Source organism: Haliotis rufescens, unplaced genomic scaffold (genome assembly GCF_023055435.1).
Source record: "Haliotis rufescens isolate VD_foot unplaced genomic scaffold, xgHalRufe1.0.p SCAF_3, whole genome shotgun sequence".
NCBI lineage: Eukaryota > Metazoa > Mollusca > Gastropoda > Lepetellida > Haliotidae > Haliotis > Haliotis rufescens.
The window spans coordinates 35,861,312-35,884,025 of NW_025964001.1; the positions used below are offsets into that span (position 1 = coordinate 35,861,312).

Here is a 22,714-nt window from a genome sequence, read left to right on the forward strand (position 1 = left end):
CAACCGATGCTTGCCGTAAAAGGCGACTAACGGGATCGGATGGTCAGGCTCGCTGACTTGGTTGGTGCATGTCATCGTATTCCAATTGCTTGGGTCGATGCTCATGATGTCAATCACTGGATTGTCTGGTCCAGACTCTATTATTTACAGACCGCCTTCATTTAGCTGGAATATTGCTGAGTGCGGCGTTAAACAACAAACAAACAAAACTTGAAAACCGTGAAAGATTTTTCATCCAAACTTGGTACATGTAGTAACGGGGCGGTCGGGTAGCCTAGTGGTTAAAGCGTTCGCTCGTCACGCCGAAGACCCGGGTTCGATTCCCGACATGGGTACAATGTGTGAAGCCCATTTCTGGTGTCCCCCGCCGTGATATTGCTGGAATATTGCTAAAAGCGGCGTAAAACCATACTCACTCACTCACATGTAGTAACAAGGAACTGAAGTGGTGCCTTTTGTTATTGTGGGGGCGGAGGGGATTTGACATCTTCTGATGACTCTTGTTTCTTCTAATTTTTCTGTCATATGACGCTTATGTGTACAGTTTTTACAACAGTGGTTTCCAAGATACGTCATATTTTTTTAAACCACGTATGCATTCTATTTGTATAAGGTCCAGCCAGAGTTGCCTCCCCCTACTTCAAAGGTCCCTTGGAAGCTGTAATGGCGACCGTTCGCAAGAATGGTGTATCTGGTTGTTATCGAGGTTTGACCGTCATGGCCTTCAGAGACATCCCCAGCTACGGCATCTACTGTGCCATCTACGAATACCTCACCCACGTCATGCACGATCGTGGTCTTACGGACGATCAGGGTATATTTGCCAGTCTCATAGCTGGAGGTACTTCCGGAACAGTCACGTGGTTCTCAGTTATGCCGTTTGATGTCATCAAGAGCCGGTTGCAGGCGGATTTATCCGGAAGATATAACAGCATGGTAGATTGTTTGAAAAAAACAGTAAAGTCAGAGGGTCTCATGGCCTTGTATAAAGGTACTTTTGTAACATGTGCGAGAGCATTCCCTGTTAATGCGGCAACGTTTTTAACATATTCACAAACATTAAAATATCTAAGTTGAAAGTGTACATCGTGTCTTGTCATGGATCACTTTGGCCTATAGAAATAGTTACAGGGCGGAAGTAAATCAGGTTTTACGCTGCTTTGAAGATTATTTTAGTTAGCTCACGGCATGTCGGCTTAATGTTGGATGAAACCGAAGTGATGAAGACGATTACCACTTCGGTGAAACCAACGACGGGTTGGATGCTGACAAACCAAGAATCGCAATCCGTGCTGATCTGGAATTCAAACCCACGATAATTGGATTCTGGACAACGATCCACAAAGTGTTCTAAACTCACCGAATGCACCGTGGATCCTGGCATGCCTGCGGGACGTAACTCTACGCGTTCATTATAACACCTTATCAACTGAACTCACACGAGACTTGTGGTATCCAAGCATTGCTCACATTACCGCCGAGAGATTTGCTTTTCTTGATTACCTGCAGGCCATCGTATTATTATCATGGTACGATCGATTGTGTGAAACACCATTTTCTTAATTAATGGGTACAATGTGTGAAGCCCATTTCTAGTGTCCCCCGTTGTGATATTGCTGGAATATTGCTGAAAGCGGCGTACATCCATACTCACTCACTTAATTAATCATAGACATTATTCTAGCCACGCCTTTGCATTGAGGGAGCAGGGGTGGCCAAGTCGTTTAAAGCGCCACCGCAATTCTCTGCGCAGAGTTGCGTTCCTTGGGCAGGCCAGGAACCTAGGATCCTGGGTTCGAAGCCCTGTTCGCCCCGACTATGTAGGTTTGTCAGCACCATACCCGTGTTCGTTGTAAACGTCTAAGACCTGCATCACATCGGGATTTTCTCCCACCTCAAGCTAACACGCTGTAAAGTAACTGGAATATTGTTAAAACGGCGTCAAACCTCACTCACTCTTTACATTGAAATGTGCCGACACGTTCAGCACAAAAAAAAGTTTCTTGTGCATTTTCAGTTTCGGTTGCTGTACTTCATATCACTTTATATTCGGACATAAATGAAAACAAGCCAATGACAACCAAAGATTCATTTTAGTGAGAACATTCACATGTGTGCCACATCTGGTCTGTCGGGGTATTGGAACCATGGCAACTGGACCATTCCCAGGTAACCTCGGGGTTGTCCCAACCCAACTTAGAGATTTGGTTGCCATTGTTTTCCAGATCAAAATGTACTTCATAGCCGTGAGTGTTACCGTGGCCGCTTCCCGGGGCTCCCTTCTGAGCACACCATTCCAGATTAGGGGCAACATCGGGGCAGTCGTTGGTGATCATAAACACGTGGCTCTGTCCTTCATGAGCACCAGTCCCGGCGCCAGGGATCGAACCGCCTATGTCAAATAGTAGAATGTCAACCCAAAGGGAAACATGATTCTTATTTATCATAATGTGACTCGCGAACGGCCCAACCACAAAGCGTTCCTAGTGCTACAAGTATGTAACTATTCAGTTCAAACAAACTTACGTCTCTCCTGGCGCTGCGAACTTTGTGGACCTCATCCTCGATAATCCAGTGTATTATATATTCACTATATCACGATAAATACCCTGGACCCATTCGCCACCATAGCTACGTTTTGAGTCAAACAAAATTGCGGGCGCTAGGACAGCCGTCCAATCAAAAAAACACTTATCAGCGAAAGAAATTCTGTGCGAAGTTGATAAAGAGACATGGATGTGGTGAAACGGATCTACAGAGGTGAATGGGTTCAGAGTATTTTTCACAACAGAATGAAGATATCATACTCTGGATTATTGAGGAAGTGTGGACCGGGGCCAGGGGGGGGTAAATTGAGCTATAAATGGATACAACATAAGTAGACTAAAATACAAAAAGACATGAATATGAATCGGTTTTCATGTAATATTTTCTGCCGAGCATTTGCAGTTTTTGTACGTTTCGTTCCTATAAGAGATGTACAGCTGTTTGAATAGAAAATTTTCCCATGTCTGACTTCACAATGGTTATGAATGTGGTGAGGAGACGGTTAAACATGTAAAGCCCATCTTGTTAACTATTTTGGATTCATTTTCAGTTTTCACAAAACCAATGCTCACAGTTACTTTTGACATGCGTATAATACATAATACAGACGTAATAAAGTCATAATGTCAGGACATGCACCCCTATCACACACGTCCTGGGTCCAGTTCCACGAAGCGATCGTAGCGCTACGACAGTCGTTAGTCTATGTTAAAGTATGCGAGCTACCTTAGCGCTACGGTCGCTTTGTGGAAAGACCCTCTGGACCCCAAACTCAGTTTACTCACCAGTTGTCGTCAGCTTCACACACTTGCCGCAGCTGTCTCCACACCATGAACTTCCGGAGTTACTGAACAGCTTCTGATTGGCTGCGGCAACATACTGGTTGTTGTTCCATGGGAAAGGTGTGTCATTCTGTCCGCACCCACACGCCCCCTTGTGGCCGTCGTTGTAACGAGTAGTGGATGCGCAGTGCTTGCCGTTATACGTCCTGATGCCATTGTGCAGCTGACACTTCTGGTTTGCCCAGGCCGAAGCTGTTCAAAATGTAAGAAGTGTCTATAATGCATTCTTAAAACATTCTAGGGGCACAGGTTGCCCAGTCGCCAAAGGCGCCGCACATTCGTCACCACTCGCCCCTTTCCGTAACCTGCAAGAAGACTCGTCCCCCTATCCATGAATGTTATGTGCGAAAATACGACAAACAAATCAGAATGCGCGTATGATTTCAAGTTCTTCGTCAAAGAATCCCTCAGAAATAATTTCTGTTTTTACATATGTCTTGCATCGAAAAATATACCCAAGACACAGTTAAATGTGTTCAATCATACTGTATAATTCCGCATGTCCTGATGTGCTTTAAATTGCATCTGAACTATAAATAATATATGGTGAAATATATGTGAACCATTGCGCAACGAGTTGACAATTGTTTTAGGTATGCCCGTTTGCGCTAAGACGGAACCCGGTTGCAAAAAAGGCCACGAGAGGGGCACGAGTCGCTATTCGGCTTGTCCCGGAATAACACGAGTTGGTCACGAATGCAAATCGCAGTGCAGAGTGGCGTCCCTTTGACACGCCAGAAATCTATGATTGTGGGGTCGAATACCGGTTCGCCCCTATTATGTTTCTAGGCTTGTCTGTTGTGGGTTTCACCAAAGTATCACTTCAGGCTTTCCTTCCACATTAACCTAACACTCCGTGATATAACTCGAATAACGTTAAAAGCGGCGTTATGCCCAACACACTCTCGCTCACTTTAAGAGAATCTATTAAAACGAAGTGTCTCCGTTTTTCACATATAGAAACACAGATCAAATATTCAGTCCATGTGAACATAAAAATATATAATTATGAAAGAATGACTGGGTGAACGCCGTCTCGGTACACCAGACACACCAGAGCGACCTGAAACAAACGGGTATGTTTCTATCAGCACACACTGTTATCGCCCGAACGACATTAGTTAGCCGTTTGGGGTCGGCCATTTTATATTTTTGGGGCGGTATTGTTTTAGATCAGATTTATTTTTCGGAAAGTGCTTCAAGACGCATGTTGTTTCTCTCAAAGGAGAAGCCAAGAAACATCATATCTTCAACCCGGTAAGATTGAATGCCAGATTCGCCCTGATTATGAATGAAGTTATCAGCCTAATAGCCGTGCTCGTGGGTTTCACCAAAGTGGAAGATGTATCAGTCCTGCATCACCTCGGGCTTTCTCCCCACATCAAACTGACATGCCGTGATATAACCATCTTCCCGAGGCAAGAGAGTTAACTGACTATAAAAGTCCAGTTTCCACCCTTGCCGAACTCGGCTTGAATATTCCTGGGCACGATCGTAGCATCACCTGTGTCCCTTCTATGCCTCTCCTATGGACCAATCAGATGCCACCTCTCGTATCACTTGCATTTGCTTCAAACAACATTGCGGCGCCCAGTCAAGACGATCTGATCGATGATCAATATCTATTTTGTGTTAAAACGGGTCTTACATCGCAAAGTGCATCAAATCACGTGAGCACCTTGATTAAAAACATGAAAAGATTTGGAAAATATCTGTTAACAACGAGTTGGCGGTGCACATGCTTTACAAATCCTGCAATCGACCGAAATCTGCATGACAGTTTACGAACCAGATTTCGATTTCGTTGCGCGATTGTGATTGGACTATGCAATGACTCGTTAATCCAGCCAAAATGTAACTCCATAATATCAGTTCGGCAAGGGTGGAAACTGGACTTTTAAAGTCAGTTGACTCTCTTGCCTCGAGAAGATGTGATATAACTGGAATACTGTTCAAGAACCCATATGGTGAGGTTTTGGGATGATGTGATTTGCCTCACGTTCATTGTTCCGTTAGACATCTGTTAAAGAAGTGCACGGCCCTTCTTGTCTGAATGGTAGATGATACACTATTTTGACGCAGTTATGTGGTATATGACAAACTTTGGCTTAAGAGGAATAAACGTGTATAGGGTAGCCTGGTGCTTTAACCTTTAGTCCGTCATACCTAAGACCCCAGTTTGATTCTGCACATAAAGTATTGGAAGCCAGTTTCTGGTGTCCCATTGCCAAGAGTCGGCCCTAAGGCATATGGAACTTGGGGCTTATTATTTGATTTTGTGTTTAACGCCGCACTGAGAAATAGTCCAGCTATATGACGACGGAGTGTAATTCATCGAGTCTGAACCAGGCAATCCAGTGATTGACTTTATGAGGGTCGATCTACGCAATTATGTTGTAACCTATTGTGACACCCATCACCTCCTAGGAAACAGTGATCAGACTCGCTGACTTGGATGATGCAAGTCGTCGTGTCCCAATTGCGTGGATCGATGCTTATGATGTCAATCACTGGATTGTCTGGTCCAGACTGGATTATTTACAGACCGCCGTCATATGGCTGGAATATTGCTGAGTGCGGCGTTAAACAACAAACAAACAAACAAACCTTAGAAACACACATGGAACATCCTATTAACAATATAGTAAACAACCGCTCGTGAGAGATGAAGCTACTTACCGGCGAACAACAAGAGAATACTAACTGCTGTCTTCATGATGGCTCAAATGATTATCCCTTGTTCAAAATCACTACTTATGTGACCGAAAAGTTCTTATCTCTCATGCATGATCCGTGATTTAATAAATATGCCAAGCGTCTATGGCCTTGGCAACAATGGGCATTCCAAAAATAGCTGCTATATTTGGATACTGGATCCCTGATAGGAACATTATCGATAGTCAGTGTTTAACCGAATTCCTGCTGTAGAGTCTATTTAGTTAATCAGCAGTTGGGCGAGAACATATAAACTGCCGTGCAAAAGAAAATATACATTTGACGAACAAATTACAAACGTTAACAAAACGTTACTAGCCTGAAAACAATCGCCGAAACACTGCAAACTTAGGCCTATAACAGTAGTGTTTCGACACCTGTATCATATACATCTTGTAACGAAATAACAAGTCTTCTAGAGGCAAGTGAGTTAACTGATTATAATTGTCCAGTTTCCACCTTGCCGAACTTGGCTGGAATTCGGAGTTTCTATTTTGGAGAATGCATAGCCTAATCAAAATCGCGTTACGAAATCGACATCCTGTTCGAAAAGAACATGGCGACTGCCGTCCAGATTTCGGTCGATTACAGGTTTTGCAAAGCATGTGGACCGTCAACTGGGCGTCGACAGATATTTTCCAAATGTTTTCATGTTTTTAAGGTGCTCAAGTGTTGTGCTACAATCCACATGCCCTGGGGGCAGGGAATGTGAAACGTTTCTTCGATTAAATTGATCATATCGTCTTGAATGGGCGCCGCCATTTTGTTTGAAGCAAATTCAAGTGGTATGAGAGGTGGCATCTGGTCAATAGGAGGGACATAGAAGGGAGTTAACTCGGAATAGCCAGTGGTGGCGCTACGATCGAGCCACGAAATTCCAGATAAACTGGTCCATACTGAGACAACGAAACAGTGTAGGCACAATGGGAGACACTTGTGAAATGAAATAAAACCATAACACATGATGAAAGTCACGGATATATTTTATTGATAATATAACACAGAAGTAAAATATAACAATAGTTCTGGCAACGCTTTTACATTTAATCAAATAACTACAGGCAAATCATAGAAAGCTGTCCTAATTTGGTGACCAGCGGCATCTAGGAACAGCACGGATGTCTTTCTTCCGGAGTCGAGATGGTCATTCAGTCTCAATGTTTTGTCTTGTCCCCGGTACACACAGTTTCTGATTTGCTGAAGGGCTCCGAGATCAAGTTGGGCACGCTTGGTTGTGTTCACTGCTTCCAGGTTCTATACGTAAGTCACAGTGTAAAGACAACAGGGCATATCTTAGCATTCACCAGTGAACTGCATATAACTTATCCCACAAACTGGGATCCACATAGAACATGCCATCCATGCACCACGTGTCAGCCTCCTGGAGTACGTTCAGCGTTCATCATTGGCAAACACAAGCAGCTTGTCATCGTCACCATCATTCACACTCAGAAACTGATCTAGAGTTGTCGTGTCCGTCCACCCTACCTCTAGCTGAACTTCATACAAGGACTTAGGCAAGTTAGGCAGCATCTTGCTTCTGTGACGGTACAGTCTTGATTTCACACTTGTTGGCTGGATCAGACACTGAGTGAGTGAGTTGGGTTTAACGCCGCTCTTTACAGTATTACAGTTATATCACGGCTATTTCAGCTTAATATGGAAGGAAAGCCCGAAGTGATGCAGACGTTTACCATTTCGGTGAAACCCACGAGCACGAGTATGGTGCTGACAAACCTAGAAAAATAATCGGGGTGAACCGGGATTCGAACCCACAATCATAGGTTTCTGGCGTGCCCATGGAACGCAACTCTGCACAGCGAATAGCGGCGCCTCAGACCCGTGCCCCCTCAGACACTTAGTATAGCGCATCTTCATACAGCCGCTGGATGGGTGTTACATCTGCCTGCACACGTTGTCTGAGGCTGCTGAGGAGACGTAGCAGCTCTTCTGACTCGGTGGATGGTTGTGTTCTAATGCCGATCTGATTAAATCGCCAACAGCGATGCACCGACTTTTGCACCGTGAATGCACACACATCCAGTGTGTTGCGTCCTGACGTCGCACGTTCAGCCGGTAAGGGTAAGCTCCATGGAACACTTGCTGGCCGCCTGTCTTGGATTTAAGATACTCTGCTCGCGTGAATATTTGCTATGATGTGATACTGTGACTTGCCGACACCGGGTTTTATACTTTTCATTGTGATGGGATAAAAATAAAGGAAGTGATATACATTGACACATTTTTCTTAGTTTAATGTTTTAATTGCATTGATCAGAAAAGAAAAGAAAGTTTATACAGTCATATGTATTAACATATCTACTCGGCTTAAGATCTGGCTTGTTTGAACAACAATGGTTTTAAACTTAAATTCAATTCATCTTAAAAATATTTAATTGATGTGATTAGTTATATATTATCTTGTTGTTAGTGTTTATACAGTAATAAGTAATTAATTGCTCTACTTAGTTTTATTTAGTTATTATCATGAATCTGCAACAGCACAAGCCTGACTTGACTGGGCAACAAATACTGACATACTGGTTTTAAGCCTTTATCCCGTGGCTTATCTCTTATAAAAAATAAGTCAAACAATAATGGTTCAGTCCATTAACATAAAGAAGAAGAAAGAGATTAGCTATGTACTGGACCATTTTGTTGTTTTAATCTGTAAAATTTGTAGTATATTTAAGTCTTATCTTAGGTACAGTTATTATAAACAGATTAAAACAAATATACAAATGTACACTAGTACGTGTATATACGGTATGAAACAATACCTTTCTTCACATGACAGTTAAATATATCTGTTTAACATATGCACGTATAAAATTAAAATTCACCAAATCTATAGTTGGAAGAACATGAATACATGACATTTTGTATGGATAGCAACTTGTCACGAACTTTCAGTGAGTGAGTGAGTGAGTGACTTGAGTTTAACGCCGTTTTTAACAGTATTCCAGTTATATCACGGCGTGTCAGCTTAATGTGGGAGGAAAGCCCGAAGTGACGCAAGTCTCAGACGTTAATCACTTCGGTGAAACCCACGAGCACGGGTATGGTGCTGACAAACCTAGAAACCGGGATTCGAATCCACGATCATAGGCTTCTGGCGTGCCCAAGGGACGCAACTCTGCACAGCGAATCGCGGCGCCTAAGACGACTGGGCCATCCGTGCCCCTCACGACCTTTCAAAGCTATTTCTTGTTCCTTCATCAGGTGAATGCTGAGTAAGTTTGTTGTTTGTTGTTCAACGCTGCACTCAGCAATATTCCAGCTATATATAAATAAGAAAACGTACCACTTTATGGACAACGACTTCTGGTTTATTACATATACCGACGTTTCGATGTAGATACTTACATCGTTATCAACTTCTAGAATGTCAATCAAACAGTTAGTGAATGTACAAAGATAACACTTCTATACCGAACCGCAAAAGAAACGTCACCAGAAGTAACATTGCATGAAAAGTAGTCATTTAAATATCTGGGTAATTTTTGTCAAAGTTTCTAAAATTTAACATTACCTTGTCAGGAAAAATGAAATTTGATGATAAATAAACAAAGTAGATGACAATAAAACCGATCACCCAAACGCATCACGGCAACGGCCATGGTAACGAGATGCACGTAAGTTCCGTGCACATTGAAATGCACATGCGTTCCCCCATTTCTTGCCCTATAAAAATCCACCCAGATCGAATAACATTCATTCTTTATTGAATTGCAACCACATGCCAAGCTGGAAAAAACCCGCCAGGCAGATAGCCAACGCATTTCAAGTCCACGTAAGGACCATATACAGGCTCCAGCAACGGTACCAGACCATCAACACCACAGATGACCGACCACGTAGTGGAAGACCAAGGGTCACCAACCGACGACAGGATCGTCAGATTGTGCGACAGCATCTTTAAGATCGCTTTGTTACTGCTGCGGACACACCACATTAGTGCGGACACCGTGTGTCGACGATTGACTAGCAGACACCTCCACTGTCATAGGCCACACCGAGGACCCATTCTGACACCACGTCATCGCCGGAACCGTCTTCAGTGGGCAACACAGTACCAGCATTGACGCCACCAGCAGTGGAGTAGAGTCCTCTTCTCAGACGAAAGCCGTTACTGTACCTCAACAGCAGATGGCAGAGAGAGAGTCTGGCGACGCCGTGGGAAACGTTATTCGGATGCTTGTGTTGTTGAGAGAGACTCGGGGGGTGGTCCGAGCATGAAGGTATGGGGTGGAATTGGTCTTGCACAGAGTGTCGGCCCTGTGGTCTTCCAGAACATCGGTCCAGGGAGAGGCAATGGTGTCACAGCAGCTCGGTTCATTGATCAAGTCTTGAGACCACACGCCATACCTCATTTGGCACGTCGCCGCAACCACGAGTTTCAGCATGATAACGCCCGTGCCCACACTGCGAGAGCAACAAGAGACTTCCTCCAGCAGAATGGCATCAGAACCATGCAGTGGCTTGCCCTCAGTCCCGATTTAAATCCCAATGAGCACCTGTGGGATGAGTTTCAAAGAAGGCTGAATGACGTCCGACCAAGGCCGTCAACTGCGTCAGGCGGTCCTCAGAGTGTGGGCTCAAGTGCCTATGGCCTTCATCAACCGCCTCATCCCTTCCATGTATCGACGTTGCACGGCAGTCATCAATGCACATGGCGGACACACGAGATGCTGACTTGTGATGCCATTTTCTCAGAGACTAGTGTTTTGTTTCACTTTAAGAACAGTTGACCCTTTAATTTCAACCTTGATGATCAGTTTTGCCAAGTTTCATCTTTTTAATATGTCTCAAGTATGTTTACAGTGTTTGGGCGAATAAGGTTTCTAATATATCTATCCATGGTGACGTTTCTTTTGCGGTTCAGTATATAATGACGAAGCAAATGAGATAGGATTAATATAAATGAATATATTAATTTTGCTCAGCTGTAATTTACATAAATTGTTTTATTACTAATGGCCGTTGTGGTACTGATTCGGAAATTGGTGACTTGACATTCATTAAGACGACGCTTTGACATTGTACCGAGGTCAGATTCCGCCCTCTTCTGCTTGTATGGTCATTGTAGTCACGTGGCAACTCACCTGCCGATTCTCATGATGCACGTGAACCTTGTGACTACCGTTATGTATGGGGTATAACCAAACTGGATTATTTTGGGACAACTGACTTTCTGATGATATTTTGACATGTTCAGCTCCTTTGTAGAATTGATAATTTCAAATATTGATAAAGCAATCTCAGTATTTACTGACAGTGTCTGTAATGCTAAGCAGTATAAAAATCTTGTAATCATATCATTTTGAATATTTTATTAGCGAAACAAATAGTCTCTTATCTGTTCACAGGACCGATGATGATCCAGTTTCGTTTCAGAGATATGTAGAGGTTAGAAATAAGTATACACCACTGTTGAGAGATAAGAAATGCACTTTTAGCTCATGTGACACTTTGTTAGATAAGATATACCTGGAAATTAATTAAGCATCCCCTGGTTTTTCGACCACGTATGCCTAACAACATTGTTTCACTCGCCATGTTATTTCATCTACAAGAGTGAAATGGCCATCTTTTTTGCATGACACACAGTTACTGAACGCCGATAGCAAACCGCTCAAACTTTGCACACTGCACATGTGTAGCATGCCATCTACATTAACACATCCGGGTTACTGGTATGTACCAATAAACCTCACAACCGCAAGGTGCATTGATCGGGTACAAAGAGTGAGTGAGTGAGTTAAAATTTAACGTCGCATCGGCATTATTTCAGCCATATAGCGAGGTACAACGAGTGAGTGAAAATGGTTTTACGCCGCTGATAGAAATGGACTTCACACACTGTATCCATGTGTGGAATCGAACCCTGGTCGTCGGAGTGACAAGCGAACGCTTTAACCACTAGGCTTCCCGACCGCCCCTCGTGTTCAAAGAAACAAATCTTCTGTACATGACAGAAGACCCGTGAAGATCTGGGTTATAATAGATCTCCAGCAACCTATGCCTGCCGTAAAAGGCGACTATGCTTGTAATATAACTAACGGGATCGGGTTGTCAGACTCGATGACTTGGTTGATACATGTCACCATATCCAAATTGCGTGGATCGATAATGTCAATGACTGGATTGTCTGGTCCAGACTTGATAATTTACTGACCACCGTCATATAGCTGGAATATTGCTTAGTGCGGCGTTAAACAACAAACAAATAAACAGAACCAGTCCCAGGATGGGAACGCACGTCCTCACAGAGCTCGCGTTGCAGTCGACAGTCTGAGGGAGCAAGGTGTCACAACATTGGTTTGGCCTGCGAAATCTCCAGACATGTCACAAATTGGACACCTTTGGGATGTTCTAGGCCGAAGGGTTCGCAACTGACCTCAGCGTCCCCAGAATTTGCAACAGCATGGTCCGGCCTTACGAGACGAATGGCGAAGGATACCACAGGAGACAATCCAGCGTTTGATATCTAGTATGCCCAAAAGATGCCATGCCTACATTGATGCTAATGGGGCAGGGATAACATATTCACTTCGCGAACACCTGGTATCACCACTATTTGATAGTAATTCATAAACACATGCTCACATATAGTCGGAATCGTACAATCGACTCTGCATTTGGCATTTGAGATTTTTTATGGATATCGAAAGGGTTTTGTTGCTTTTAACTACTATAAAGATTCCACAACGTTATTTCTTTACATATCATTTCTGAATAAATTCGAGTGTTCCCTTAAATAGTATTCCTAGTATATCATGGAAAAATAAATGTCATTTGGAAGATTACGCTATCCTTTAAAGAATACACAGAAAATGATGTCATGTTCAATATTTTAATTCCGTCAATAACACCGTTTCGACAGTACCGTAAATGAGTCAAAAAGAGAACCATAATAACTTATCTGGACATTTGAATGATCAGGTATAAACGATCATTGCTGTTTGAGGTTTATATCCAGTCACATCAAGAGATGATTAGACTGTTTTTTTAATTGTTTTCCCACGATGTCATTCTATAGCTCATACAGCCTTAGGTCTGCAGAAAGGAATATATATATATATATATATGGGGGATTTTTCTAGAAGTGAAAATGGTATTATGAAGAGAAATGTCTCGAGTGGATGTCATTCTATTAATATTTGGGTATAACGTTTAATCAAACATTATCCTGGGATGAGTATAATCCCTGTATCTGGAAATCGTCCATATTAGCTCCCCAGCCCGAGTCCGGGGCATCCGTAAGGAGATGAGGTTCGGGAGGTTTGAAGGTTGGAAGGTTAGAGGAATTCCCAACATTATGGAATCTCGATGTGTCCACCAGTAGACTTTGAGACGAAGGTGGAGAGTCAAATGAACACGAAAGTCCAAGGTCCGATTTCAAAGGGAGTTGAACCAGAGGCGTAACTTCCGTCTTCCTCTTTAGTCCATGTCTCAAATAGATATCAGGTTTAAATCCACCATTTGCGCCAGATCCGTGTTGATCAGCATGAGCGATTTGGTAAAACGATCCTCCGGAGGACAGATATATCCAGTGCATATCGAACAATGTACTGTACCTGCACTGGCAACCTTTCCAATTTGGATGAAGCAGGAAACGAGATAGGTTCTAGTCAGGTAAGGTAGATCATGTTCTGATGTAGTTGGGATCTGTCTTCATCGGCCGCTAGGAAATTGTCCAAGTACCCATGAAGACAAACCAGCTGCAGATGGGAAAAATAATTATGGGAACCGTTATCCTGGTGAACCCTGAAATGGATGATCATACATCATGTCCGTGGAGTTCTTCTTCGGGACTAAGAATACTGAAGAGTAGAACCCTTTGCTGTTGTTGGTATCTGTGACTATTGATGTAGTCCGAATGACCATTTTTTCTAGTAAGGTCTTGATGGCGAGATTGGCTGCCTCTAACTTGGGTCCTTCCAGATGGAATCTGGGATCTATAAGTTGGGATTCAAGGAGTGGATGAGTCCTGGAGAGCAACTTGTATCCTTGGGAAGTGACATCTAGACTCCAGTGGTTGGTCGTAATTTGCTTCCTTTTGTATGGCGTATGACAACGATGCACTCCCATGAGTCGACATTACGTTGAAATGCGGTAGATGTAGATCGAGGTCCGTAGAAAAAAAAAGTAATTAGGATATGTGACTGTAAGAGGAGTGCGGGTAGAGTCATCTGCTGTCCCCTGAACCTCTTCGACTGGATCCGCGTCGTTTGTAGTCTGTCTGAGGAAAATGATTCAGGAGGGTGCTGTGAATTGTCATTTCTGAGAGAGACTGAAATGATTCCTTCTCTCCCTTCTCTTTCTTCCTGGTAGGTTGTGTCCTGCGAGTGTTCTCTTTGACGCATAGGAGGGACCGATGATCCATGAGCCTTGGCTGTAAATTGTAAAGTTGATTCCTGGAACTGTTCAGCCGTATCTTGCTTGACGTCTTCAATAATCTTCATAAGTTTATCATTAGATATCTTGGGAGCCATTATGGGCTGTATGATCACCATCTCAGCTTAAGTGGAAACTGCTTTGGATCTGATCTGCGCTGAGAGTTGTTGCTGCATCCAAAGAAGCTGTGACGACATCCAGACTGGCTATGGTGTCCAGTAAACTGTTGATAGGTCCGACCTGATCTGTGAAGAGAGTATTTCCGGGACAATGTCATGAGAGGCTTGCAATGGAAGGATGGCATGATGTATTCGAGCAACAAACCAATTGATATCTATATCCTTCTATATCCTTGGAATATCTGTTGGCCTTTAAAAAATCCTTGACTCGACTAGCAGGTAAGGTAAGCTTCATATTCGGATTCTTGACCAACTTGAGGAAGTAGTCGTCTAGAACTTGAGAATCTGAGAATGAAGAGTTATGGGTTATGGGTATAACATCCTCTTTAATGTTGGGAGGGGAAGTCTTTCGTGATGTCTTAGCTTTTGAAGAGTATCCTAGGCCTGGTTGATGACTTTGCATGTATAACTCGGCCATGGAAGCGTCTGGTGTACGTGTTAAGAAGCGTGGCAACCTGCATATTCCGGTTCGAAGAATTTTTTTTGCGGAAGTTGTTCCGTTTGGGGTTGAAGCGTAGGCATGAAGTGATAAATATCCGTATTCCTGCGAGGGTGAAGCACCCGATTGATAATATCCATCCACAAAAGCTGATTCTGAGTCCTTGGGATGTGAGAGATGCCTAGGAGGGAGGTATGGTGGTGTGGTGTATCCGTGAGTGTGTGGCGCAATCCGAATAAGACATGAAGACCATGCCGTTGACGTGCAGATGTCTTGCTGATCCCTAACAGGCGGCAAATCCGTGTATGCGCAGTACGGTGGTCGGGAGATTGAGTGAGTTGGGTTTAACGCCGCTTTTAACAGTTTTCCAGTTATATCACATCGTGTCAGCTTAATGTGGGAGGAAAGCTCGAAGTGATGCAGGTCTCAGACGTTTACCACGGGCACGGGTATGGTGCTGACAAACCTAGAAACATAATCGGGGCGAACCGGGATTCGAACCCACAATCATAGGTTTCTGGCGTGCCCAAGGGACGCAACTCTGCACAGCGAATCGCGGCGCCTTAGACGACAGGGCCACCCGTGCCCCCCTGGTCGGGAGAACACCTTAACAGGTGATGCCTGGTAGTCCGTGTGGTCCCTGCGGGGCTCTACCAGATACATTTTTCCATGCGAGCTCTTGGCCAGAGGATTGTTCTGAGCCTGGTCCACTCTCACTTGTTTCAGCTGTTCTTCCCCTAACGATAGAGCTGAGAGACGGAATTAAATAAATATTCCATATAAGTCTTCTGCTGAGCACAAATTTGCTCCAGCATGCTGAAGGAGAAGTTGGAAACTGAGTCTGGAGATGATCAGTGGTAGGAGCAGTCGATATGTCAGTAGAGAATACTGGCGTCGACTTTCTTCTTGGCCGTTTCTTTTCTCTTAGTTCTGGTAATGGAGTCCCCTAACGTCGTGAAAGCCTTCTTGGAGAGGGTGGTGCACAGCTCGCAACTCTCGAAATAGTGTGACTACATAACCAAGTGATAGTGAAGGATCAGTAGTGGGTGTTGAGTCTAACACACACAGGTAAGAATGATTTTCACGCCTTTGCGCACAGAAGAGCTGTATGCTTTTAGTGCTATTACGGGAACAACATATTGTATATATATTTCGTAGTTGACAGTGAAGAGGACTTCTGTAGAAAATCTGAAAATAGTGTGATTGCAGTCAAAAAACAGGATTTGTGGCAATGATGTAATTGAGGTAGAACATTCCTAAGAAGTATACATTTTACGAAAAGTATACCCTGTTGCTATAAACAACGACGAAGTACCTTTCTCTTAATCTCAAATCTCTGTTTTGTTTGTTTGTTGTTGAACCCGCACGCAACAATATTCCAGCTATATGGTCGTCGCCCTGTAAATGCTAAAGTCTGGACCAGACTAACCCGTGATTATCATTATGAGCATCGTGACTACTCGATTTATAAGGTCGCCTTTTATGTCGCATGTGTTCCTTTAGACCAATGTTAACCTGGAATTCCCATGAGAACGATGGATGATTGGTGCTAGTACGAGATGATGATGTATTTTCTCACTCCTTCAGCATTGACCCTGACTGAACATATCATCGAAGTTATAAATACTCACTTGTAATATTTTCTTGTATTGTCTTTCATCTTGGTGAGCAATGTGGTAGCAATATGATGAAACGATCACATCAATCACATTGTAATATACTACTGACCACAAAAAAAGGGAAATAATGATTTGAATGTTACTATCGTTGAGGTGTATGTGTACAATGCCGTGGCTTTGCATCTGAATGAAATGAGCTTCACATGAAGCATGAAAAGCGCGTGGTGCACGTGCACACAGAATCCCAAATCACTAATGTAACTGTAATCCTTCAAGGTGAGGTGTATGTATCACCCAACATGGTGAACACACCAGATATTGATCTACACGCCCCCTGTTATTTTTAGACATTTAACGTCATTACACCTTCGCTATCATATAACAGCATATAAAGGGAATCCTTTGCCCATGCACTTTATTCCAATGAAATCGTTATTTTAGTAACACAAATATTATCAATGGCTATTAGATACGCTCTCAAAATGCTTATTAGTCTGCTTACACCAAACGCTCAATAGAAACATAGGTAGATATCAAGTTTTTGTGCATGATTTGCGATTTTGCTTTGGAAACAGCGATACAAGGCGAGTGTCTGGCCTTGTGTATAGAACCGCGCATTTCTGACACTCGTGACAGGAATTGATCTAGAAATATTCAAGCAGCGAGGTCCTGTAGCTTGGACCAGACACAAGAGAAACATCTGCTGTTTCCCAGGCTATAAATGAACATGGGAGAGCCAGGGTGGGATTGACCCTGATCTTTGAGCTGCAGATTATGTATGACGATTTCAGCGCACGTTTCTACATTCAAACATTACATAATGTGGTCCTGACAAACAGTTTGTCTGTTTCACACGTCTGGCAACACATAAGGAATCAGGGACTGTTCCAAGCATCCAAACCCTCAAACAGCTGGAATATTGCATTGCCCACTGCAACCATAGCTTACCTATTTCTTCATTTATCAAAGTCAAAAAGATCATATTGCTTTCATGTACATAACATGGATGTTGCGGTTAAGTAAGATTTAACATCCCGTTCAAAGTTATTGAAACTGTATAGCAACACATGTATACGGAGTCCAAGCCAGCCAGTCCTTTTAACCCGTTCATGCTGAGCGCCAGGCCCGGTAACAAGTTCCTTTTCCCTGTAGATGGCCTATCCACCAGAAGTGAGTTTAACGCGTTCAAGGTTATTGTGCTCATTTAGCGACCTGCATGTATGCTGCAAGTGATTGTGAAATTAATGCCGATGGAAAAGTGCAAGCCCACAAAGATACCATGCTGCAGCTTAACATGAATACCCCCCACTCAGACTCAGTCCAGGACTCAGAGACAACCAGTCCTTGTTTTAGCCCCTTAATGCCCAGCACCAAGGACCACGGAGGTGGTCAATGTTGCTATATGTTGACGAAGAAACATCCCCAAAAGCTTGCAGATATCTCTTCCAAGGTGTTTGCAAGTATTTTTTGTGCTTGCAAGTACTGCAGCAGTACCAACTTTCCCATGCAGGGAATGCAAAATTCTTTATAGCTGAACACAAGTTTGTAACAAAGAAAGTCCTTTTCAGAGTTGTTTCCAGATTAGTTCTGGGTCGACAACTATGAACCATTTTTTTTTTAATTTGCCATGCAAGCCATAAGCTCTCCTGGGGTCCCCTCAATGGTCGTGATAGACTTGTGACTTATTGAGGCGAGTTTAACAACTAAGCTTTGGACAAGATTACAGTTATATCACAGCTCAAACGAAAATCCGTTCCAGGTTCTACATTGTCTTGTTTTACAGAATATATCCTTCAAAGTTTCTCCAAAAAGAACATTCCGCCATTTTATGATGCTCCTGGTCTCTCGTTCAGTTGCATATTTCATTGCTGTCGCTCCAAGAAAACAAACAACAGGAGTCTGGTTGTGGTAAAGAGGTAAGACTTTTATTGGGCAGTATCTAATCAGTAGACATGAAGGTAGCGCGCGAAAGAGACTACATGTCAAGCTGGGGTGATATGTCACTGGTCAGCGGTCAGCAGTCCTTCCAAACACTACACTGACCACTCAAACCAGTCTTAGCACAGGGTGCTAAATTTTGATTTCTGTTTCATGGTGTAATATCAAAATCTACAGATCAAGGTTGAAACTCATGTTTTGATTACCGTAAACACCTTGCAGTGAGTAGATTAATGTACAAATCTGTATAAAGATTAGTAATATACTTGTTAATGACATGGCCCAGCTTATATGCAACAATGCATCTTTAAAATATATGGCTTGTGGCAATGTGTTATACAAAGTGTATCTATAAAGAAAATATTTTAAATCACATTTTATGAGAGTTATGCTTGGAAGATCACGAAGGAGCAAACAAAGACATGAATTATATTTGATAAATCTTATGAATACATCAAGAAGCTATGTCCAGATAGATGCACTGAACCTGTATTCGAGGTTACTCTGCAGGGTTATGATAAATACACGCATACCAGATATAAGCACTTCTCAGTCCCAACGTGAGAAATCAGTCATTTAGCACAGTATGCCAACCAAACATTAAATAATATCTATGTAACTAGATACAGCTCATGTTTAAAATATTACATCAACATCCCCACAAAGTGATGGGCTGGCAGACAGGAGGCCAAGTCCGCCAATAAAATCATCTGTCCAACAGGAAACCAGAAACTTGAAAATACTCTTACAGCAAACCGTACATATGGTGATGATGGACTTATTATACACATACTCACCCCCATCCCCACCCTCCCTGCCCCTCCCCCCGCTGGCATGGCAGTGTTATGTACGTACACTCACAAAATACTTGCTAGATCTAGGTCTATGTTGGTATTAATACCATACACAGCGGAACCGTCATGACACGGCTGCTTCACAGAACGCCAAACAAAGCCTCTACACCATCTCAACCTGTATATTGCCTCAGTAGTCATGCTCACAAAAATATCAGATGGGTATGCATAGCATTCAAGGTGATGTGTAAAAATTTCAGCTTTTTGTAAAAATATAAGCCATGTATCATCCAGGAAGCATTGTCAAATATGCAGCATAGACCAAGGCATGGGGACTACTTTGTGAAGTAGATAAGTTTATGTCCCATGATTACTGGCTACGTACTGGCGACCACGCTCACTTGCTCCGGTAGGAGACTACAGTTCGGGGCCTACAGCAGTGACCAGGAGCATGCAGAACAGAAGAGGGTCGGTCGGTCGGTTGGACGATGGCGTTAGTCGCAACTACAGTATAATTGATACTGATCACACAGAGACACTCCTCACATACAAATTAGGGTGGGCTAAACTGCACACCACTGCCTGGCTATGCTGCACACTCAGAGTAGTGTCCCCTGGTTGGCCTTGACCAACGTGTCTAGAGGTCGCTCTCTCCGTACAGGGCTGTGGAGAAGGACATGTAGTCGAGGGCGCCAGGCACGGCATCACGGCCGGTGTAGGGGGCCATACGCTGAATACAGTATTCAGCTTGATCAGGGGGAAGCTCCTGGCGCAGGATCTGAGCAGTGATGTACGGCTGGAAGACAAAAAACAGTTGTTAGCTTTAGGTACTCTTCATATTTATGGTTTACAGATTTATCACAACCAATTGGGTGAAAATAAAAATAAAAACAAATTTCTGTAAATCAATATTTAACTACTACGGAAGAGAATTTATGGATGTCAACTTCTTTATTATGCGGAATGCAATGTCTCGGAGTATATACTTACTCCTTCATCAGGTGAAAAGACTACAACTATTACTAACATATTATAAGAAAGTTGTTTGGACAGGTCGGTTTAATGTGGAGATAAGAATGCTTTTCTGTTTAAAGTGAAGTTCCTGTATTTATTTCAGTCAGAGAAGGTTTTGGTCTCTTCATAAATTGTTTGCAGAGGCTGGATCGATCATTATCAAATAGTGAACAGATACCTTGTTGTCTAACCGGATCTTGATCAGACCAACCAATGGCTGGTATGCACTCAGCCAAGTCACAGAACCTGACCAGAAGATCCATTTTAGTGGACACATATTGACTAGCATGAAGTAACCAGAGGCCCTCAACCCACACGGGGTTTGTCCGTGTGACTGGTGGCACTGAGAGACTCACCTTGTCTCCTGCAAGGATCTTGAAGGACTGCATGACCTGCTCTGCAGTATCTGTGTCTGCTGTCTCACGAGTCATGAAGTCTAGGAAGGCATCAAAGGTGACGAATTTCGTTCCATTTGGATCAACAATTGACATTATCCTCTGGAAGTCAGCCTCGCCCTGGAATTACATAGACCATGTTTTAAGATACAAGTATGTTTTGAGGACTGATATATTCCTTACACAGCAGCAATATCCATGAATCATTCAAGCTGCATGAAATGCAAATAATACAAGGGCTTTATTTTACCAATTATTCCAAAGTTTCTATCTTTTAATAGAAAAGATATATTTTTTATCCATCAGAATCAAGTGTTCAAATTTACCATAAAAGTCAAGACATCCTTGTCATCACCCTGATGTCAAAACTGAAGGCTAAGGGGTCCCTAGATTCAAATACCATGGTACCAAACCTCAAGGACCCTGGGATCCCTTACTTTCGACTCGCGGAATAACTCATGATTTCATCATGGAATTTTCTGTCATTTCTCTAGAATTTGCAGTTCAGGCTGAACTTGCTGTGAGGACATGCATCCTACCTGTCTATCATCTCTGATGTTGTATCCCAGACTGACAAGGCAAGCCTTGAATTCCTTAGCCTCCAGGCGGCGGTTACGACTCTTGTCGAAGTGGTTAAAGGAGGCACGGAACTCGTTCATCTGTTCTGCGCTGATGCCCTTAGAATCGCGGGTTAAGATCTAAAATGAAAAGAAATCAATATCTTAGAATTAGTCTTATGCCCTTATCTAGTCACAAATCCATAAATTCAATAATGTGTACATTAAAAAACCCACATCTTCATTTCTTATCATCTAAGATGGTCTCTGGGTCAGGAATAACCATTACTCAATACATAAAATCAATATTAGATTTAAAACTGCCTTGAACTTCACAACCAGTAAAATGCATCTTTCATTTACTTCACGGTGACATGGCAAAATTGCATAGTAGAGTTTCAGTACAATGTCATTAACCTGAACCAGCACAATGCAGTGAATCAAATGGGTTCAACACCAAGTTGAACAGTATTTCAAGTGTATCACAGTGTGTCACCTAAGTGTCGTAGGAAAGTGAGTGAGTTGGTTTTAACGCCGCTTTTAACAGTATTCCAGTTATATCGCGGCGTGTCAGCTTAATGTGGGAGGAAAGCTCGAAGTGATGCATGTCTCAGACGTTTACCACTTCGGTGAAACCCACGAGCACGGGTATGGTGCTGACAAACCTAGAAACATAATTGGGGCGAACCGGGATTCGAACCCACAATCAAAGGTTTCTGGCGTGCCCAAGGGACGCACCACTGCACAGCGAATCGTGGCGCCTTAGACGACTGGGACACCCTTGCCCCCCTCGTATGAAACAAGAATGTACACAAGAATGATGATAACAGCGAAAGGATCACACTAGGGACAAATCGGGGAATCAAAACGACAATCAGCACAATTTGCATGAGTAACAGACACAACCCTCCACTATAGACAACTAGGTCAGACCGAGAGATTATCCTACGAGCATCTGTCATACTGATTTTACTTGAACAGTCTTTCAGTTATATCATAGTGTGTGAGTCTAATGTGGAAGTAATACTGAAGAGATGAAGGTTCAAGACATATATTACTTTCGTGAAAGATTTGAACCCGTAATTGTTTGATTCTGGCAAGCCTAATCACTGCACATCAAATTGCAGCACCTTAGACAACTGGACCACCTGTGTCTCGTGGTGTGCTATAGCTCACCTGGTTCTCCACCTCGTTGCTGTTTCTTGCGATGGCTGTGAGAAGCTGTTCCCATCCTACCCGCAGAGTCTGAAAACAAATATCCAGCATTTGACAAGG

At 43.0% G+C, this 22,714-nt stretch overlaps 3 protein-coding genes across 11 annotated transcripts in view; 1 reads left to right on the forward strand and 2 right to left on the reverse strand.

Annotated features, from left to right (window-relative positions):
* The window catches only part of LOC124119179 (solute carrier family 25 member 45-like), a 28,161-nt gene extending 27,077 nt beyond the window's left edge, over positions 1 to 1,084 (forward strand). For all 6 annotated transcript variants that reach the window (XM_046481621.2, XM_046481636.2, XM_046481630.2 and 3 more), the window contains one exon: positions 614 to 1,084. In XM_046481621.2, the coding sequence (XP_046337577.1) occupies positions 614 to 1,077 (464 nt within the window). In that variant the 3' untranslated portion in view covers positions 1,078 to 1,084. The remainder of the gene's footprint in view (positions 1 to 613) is intronic.
* Positions 1,085 to 2,074: 990 nt separating this feature from the next.
* On the reverse strand, positions 2,075 to 6,202 carry LOC124119221 (endoglucanase-like). The gene is made up of 3 exons (XM_046481673.2): positions 6,069 to 6,202; positions 3,333 to 3,581; positions 2,075 to 2,392 (listed from the first exon to the last, which is right to left on the reverse strand). Exons 1-3 carry the CDS (start codon positions 6,103 to 6,105, stop codon positions 2,094 to 2,096), a joined length of 585 nt encoding a protein of 194 aa, XP_046337629.1. The 5' UTR covers positions 6,106 to 6,202; the 3' UTR covers positions 2,075 to 2,093.
* A 12,442-nt stretch (positions 6,203 to 18,644) lies between these two features.
* Positions 18,645 to 22,714, reverse strand: part of LOC124119146 (alpha-actinin, sarcomeric-like) — a 48,429-nt gene continuing 44,359 nt past the window's right edge. For all 4 annotated transcript variants that reach the window (XM_046481564.2, XM_046481571.2, XM_046481588.2 and 1 more), the window contains 4 exons: positions 22,616 to 22,684; positions 21,422 to 21,580; positions 20,844 to 21,002; positions 18,645 to 20,269 (listed from right to left, as the gene is read on the reverse strand). In XM_046481564.2, the coding sequence (XP_046337520.1) occupies positions 20,111 to 20,269; positions 20,844 to 21,002; positions 21,422 to 21,580; positions 22,616 to 22,684 (546 nt within the window). In that variant the 3' untranslated portion in view covers positions 18,645 to 20,110. The remainder of the gene's footprint in view (positions 20,270 to 20,843; positions 21,003 to 21,421; positions 21,581 to 22,615; positions 22,685 to 22,714) is intronic.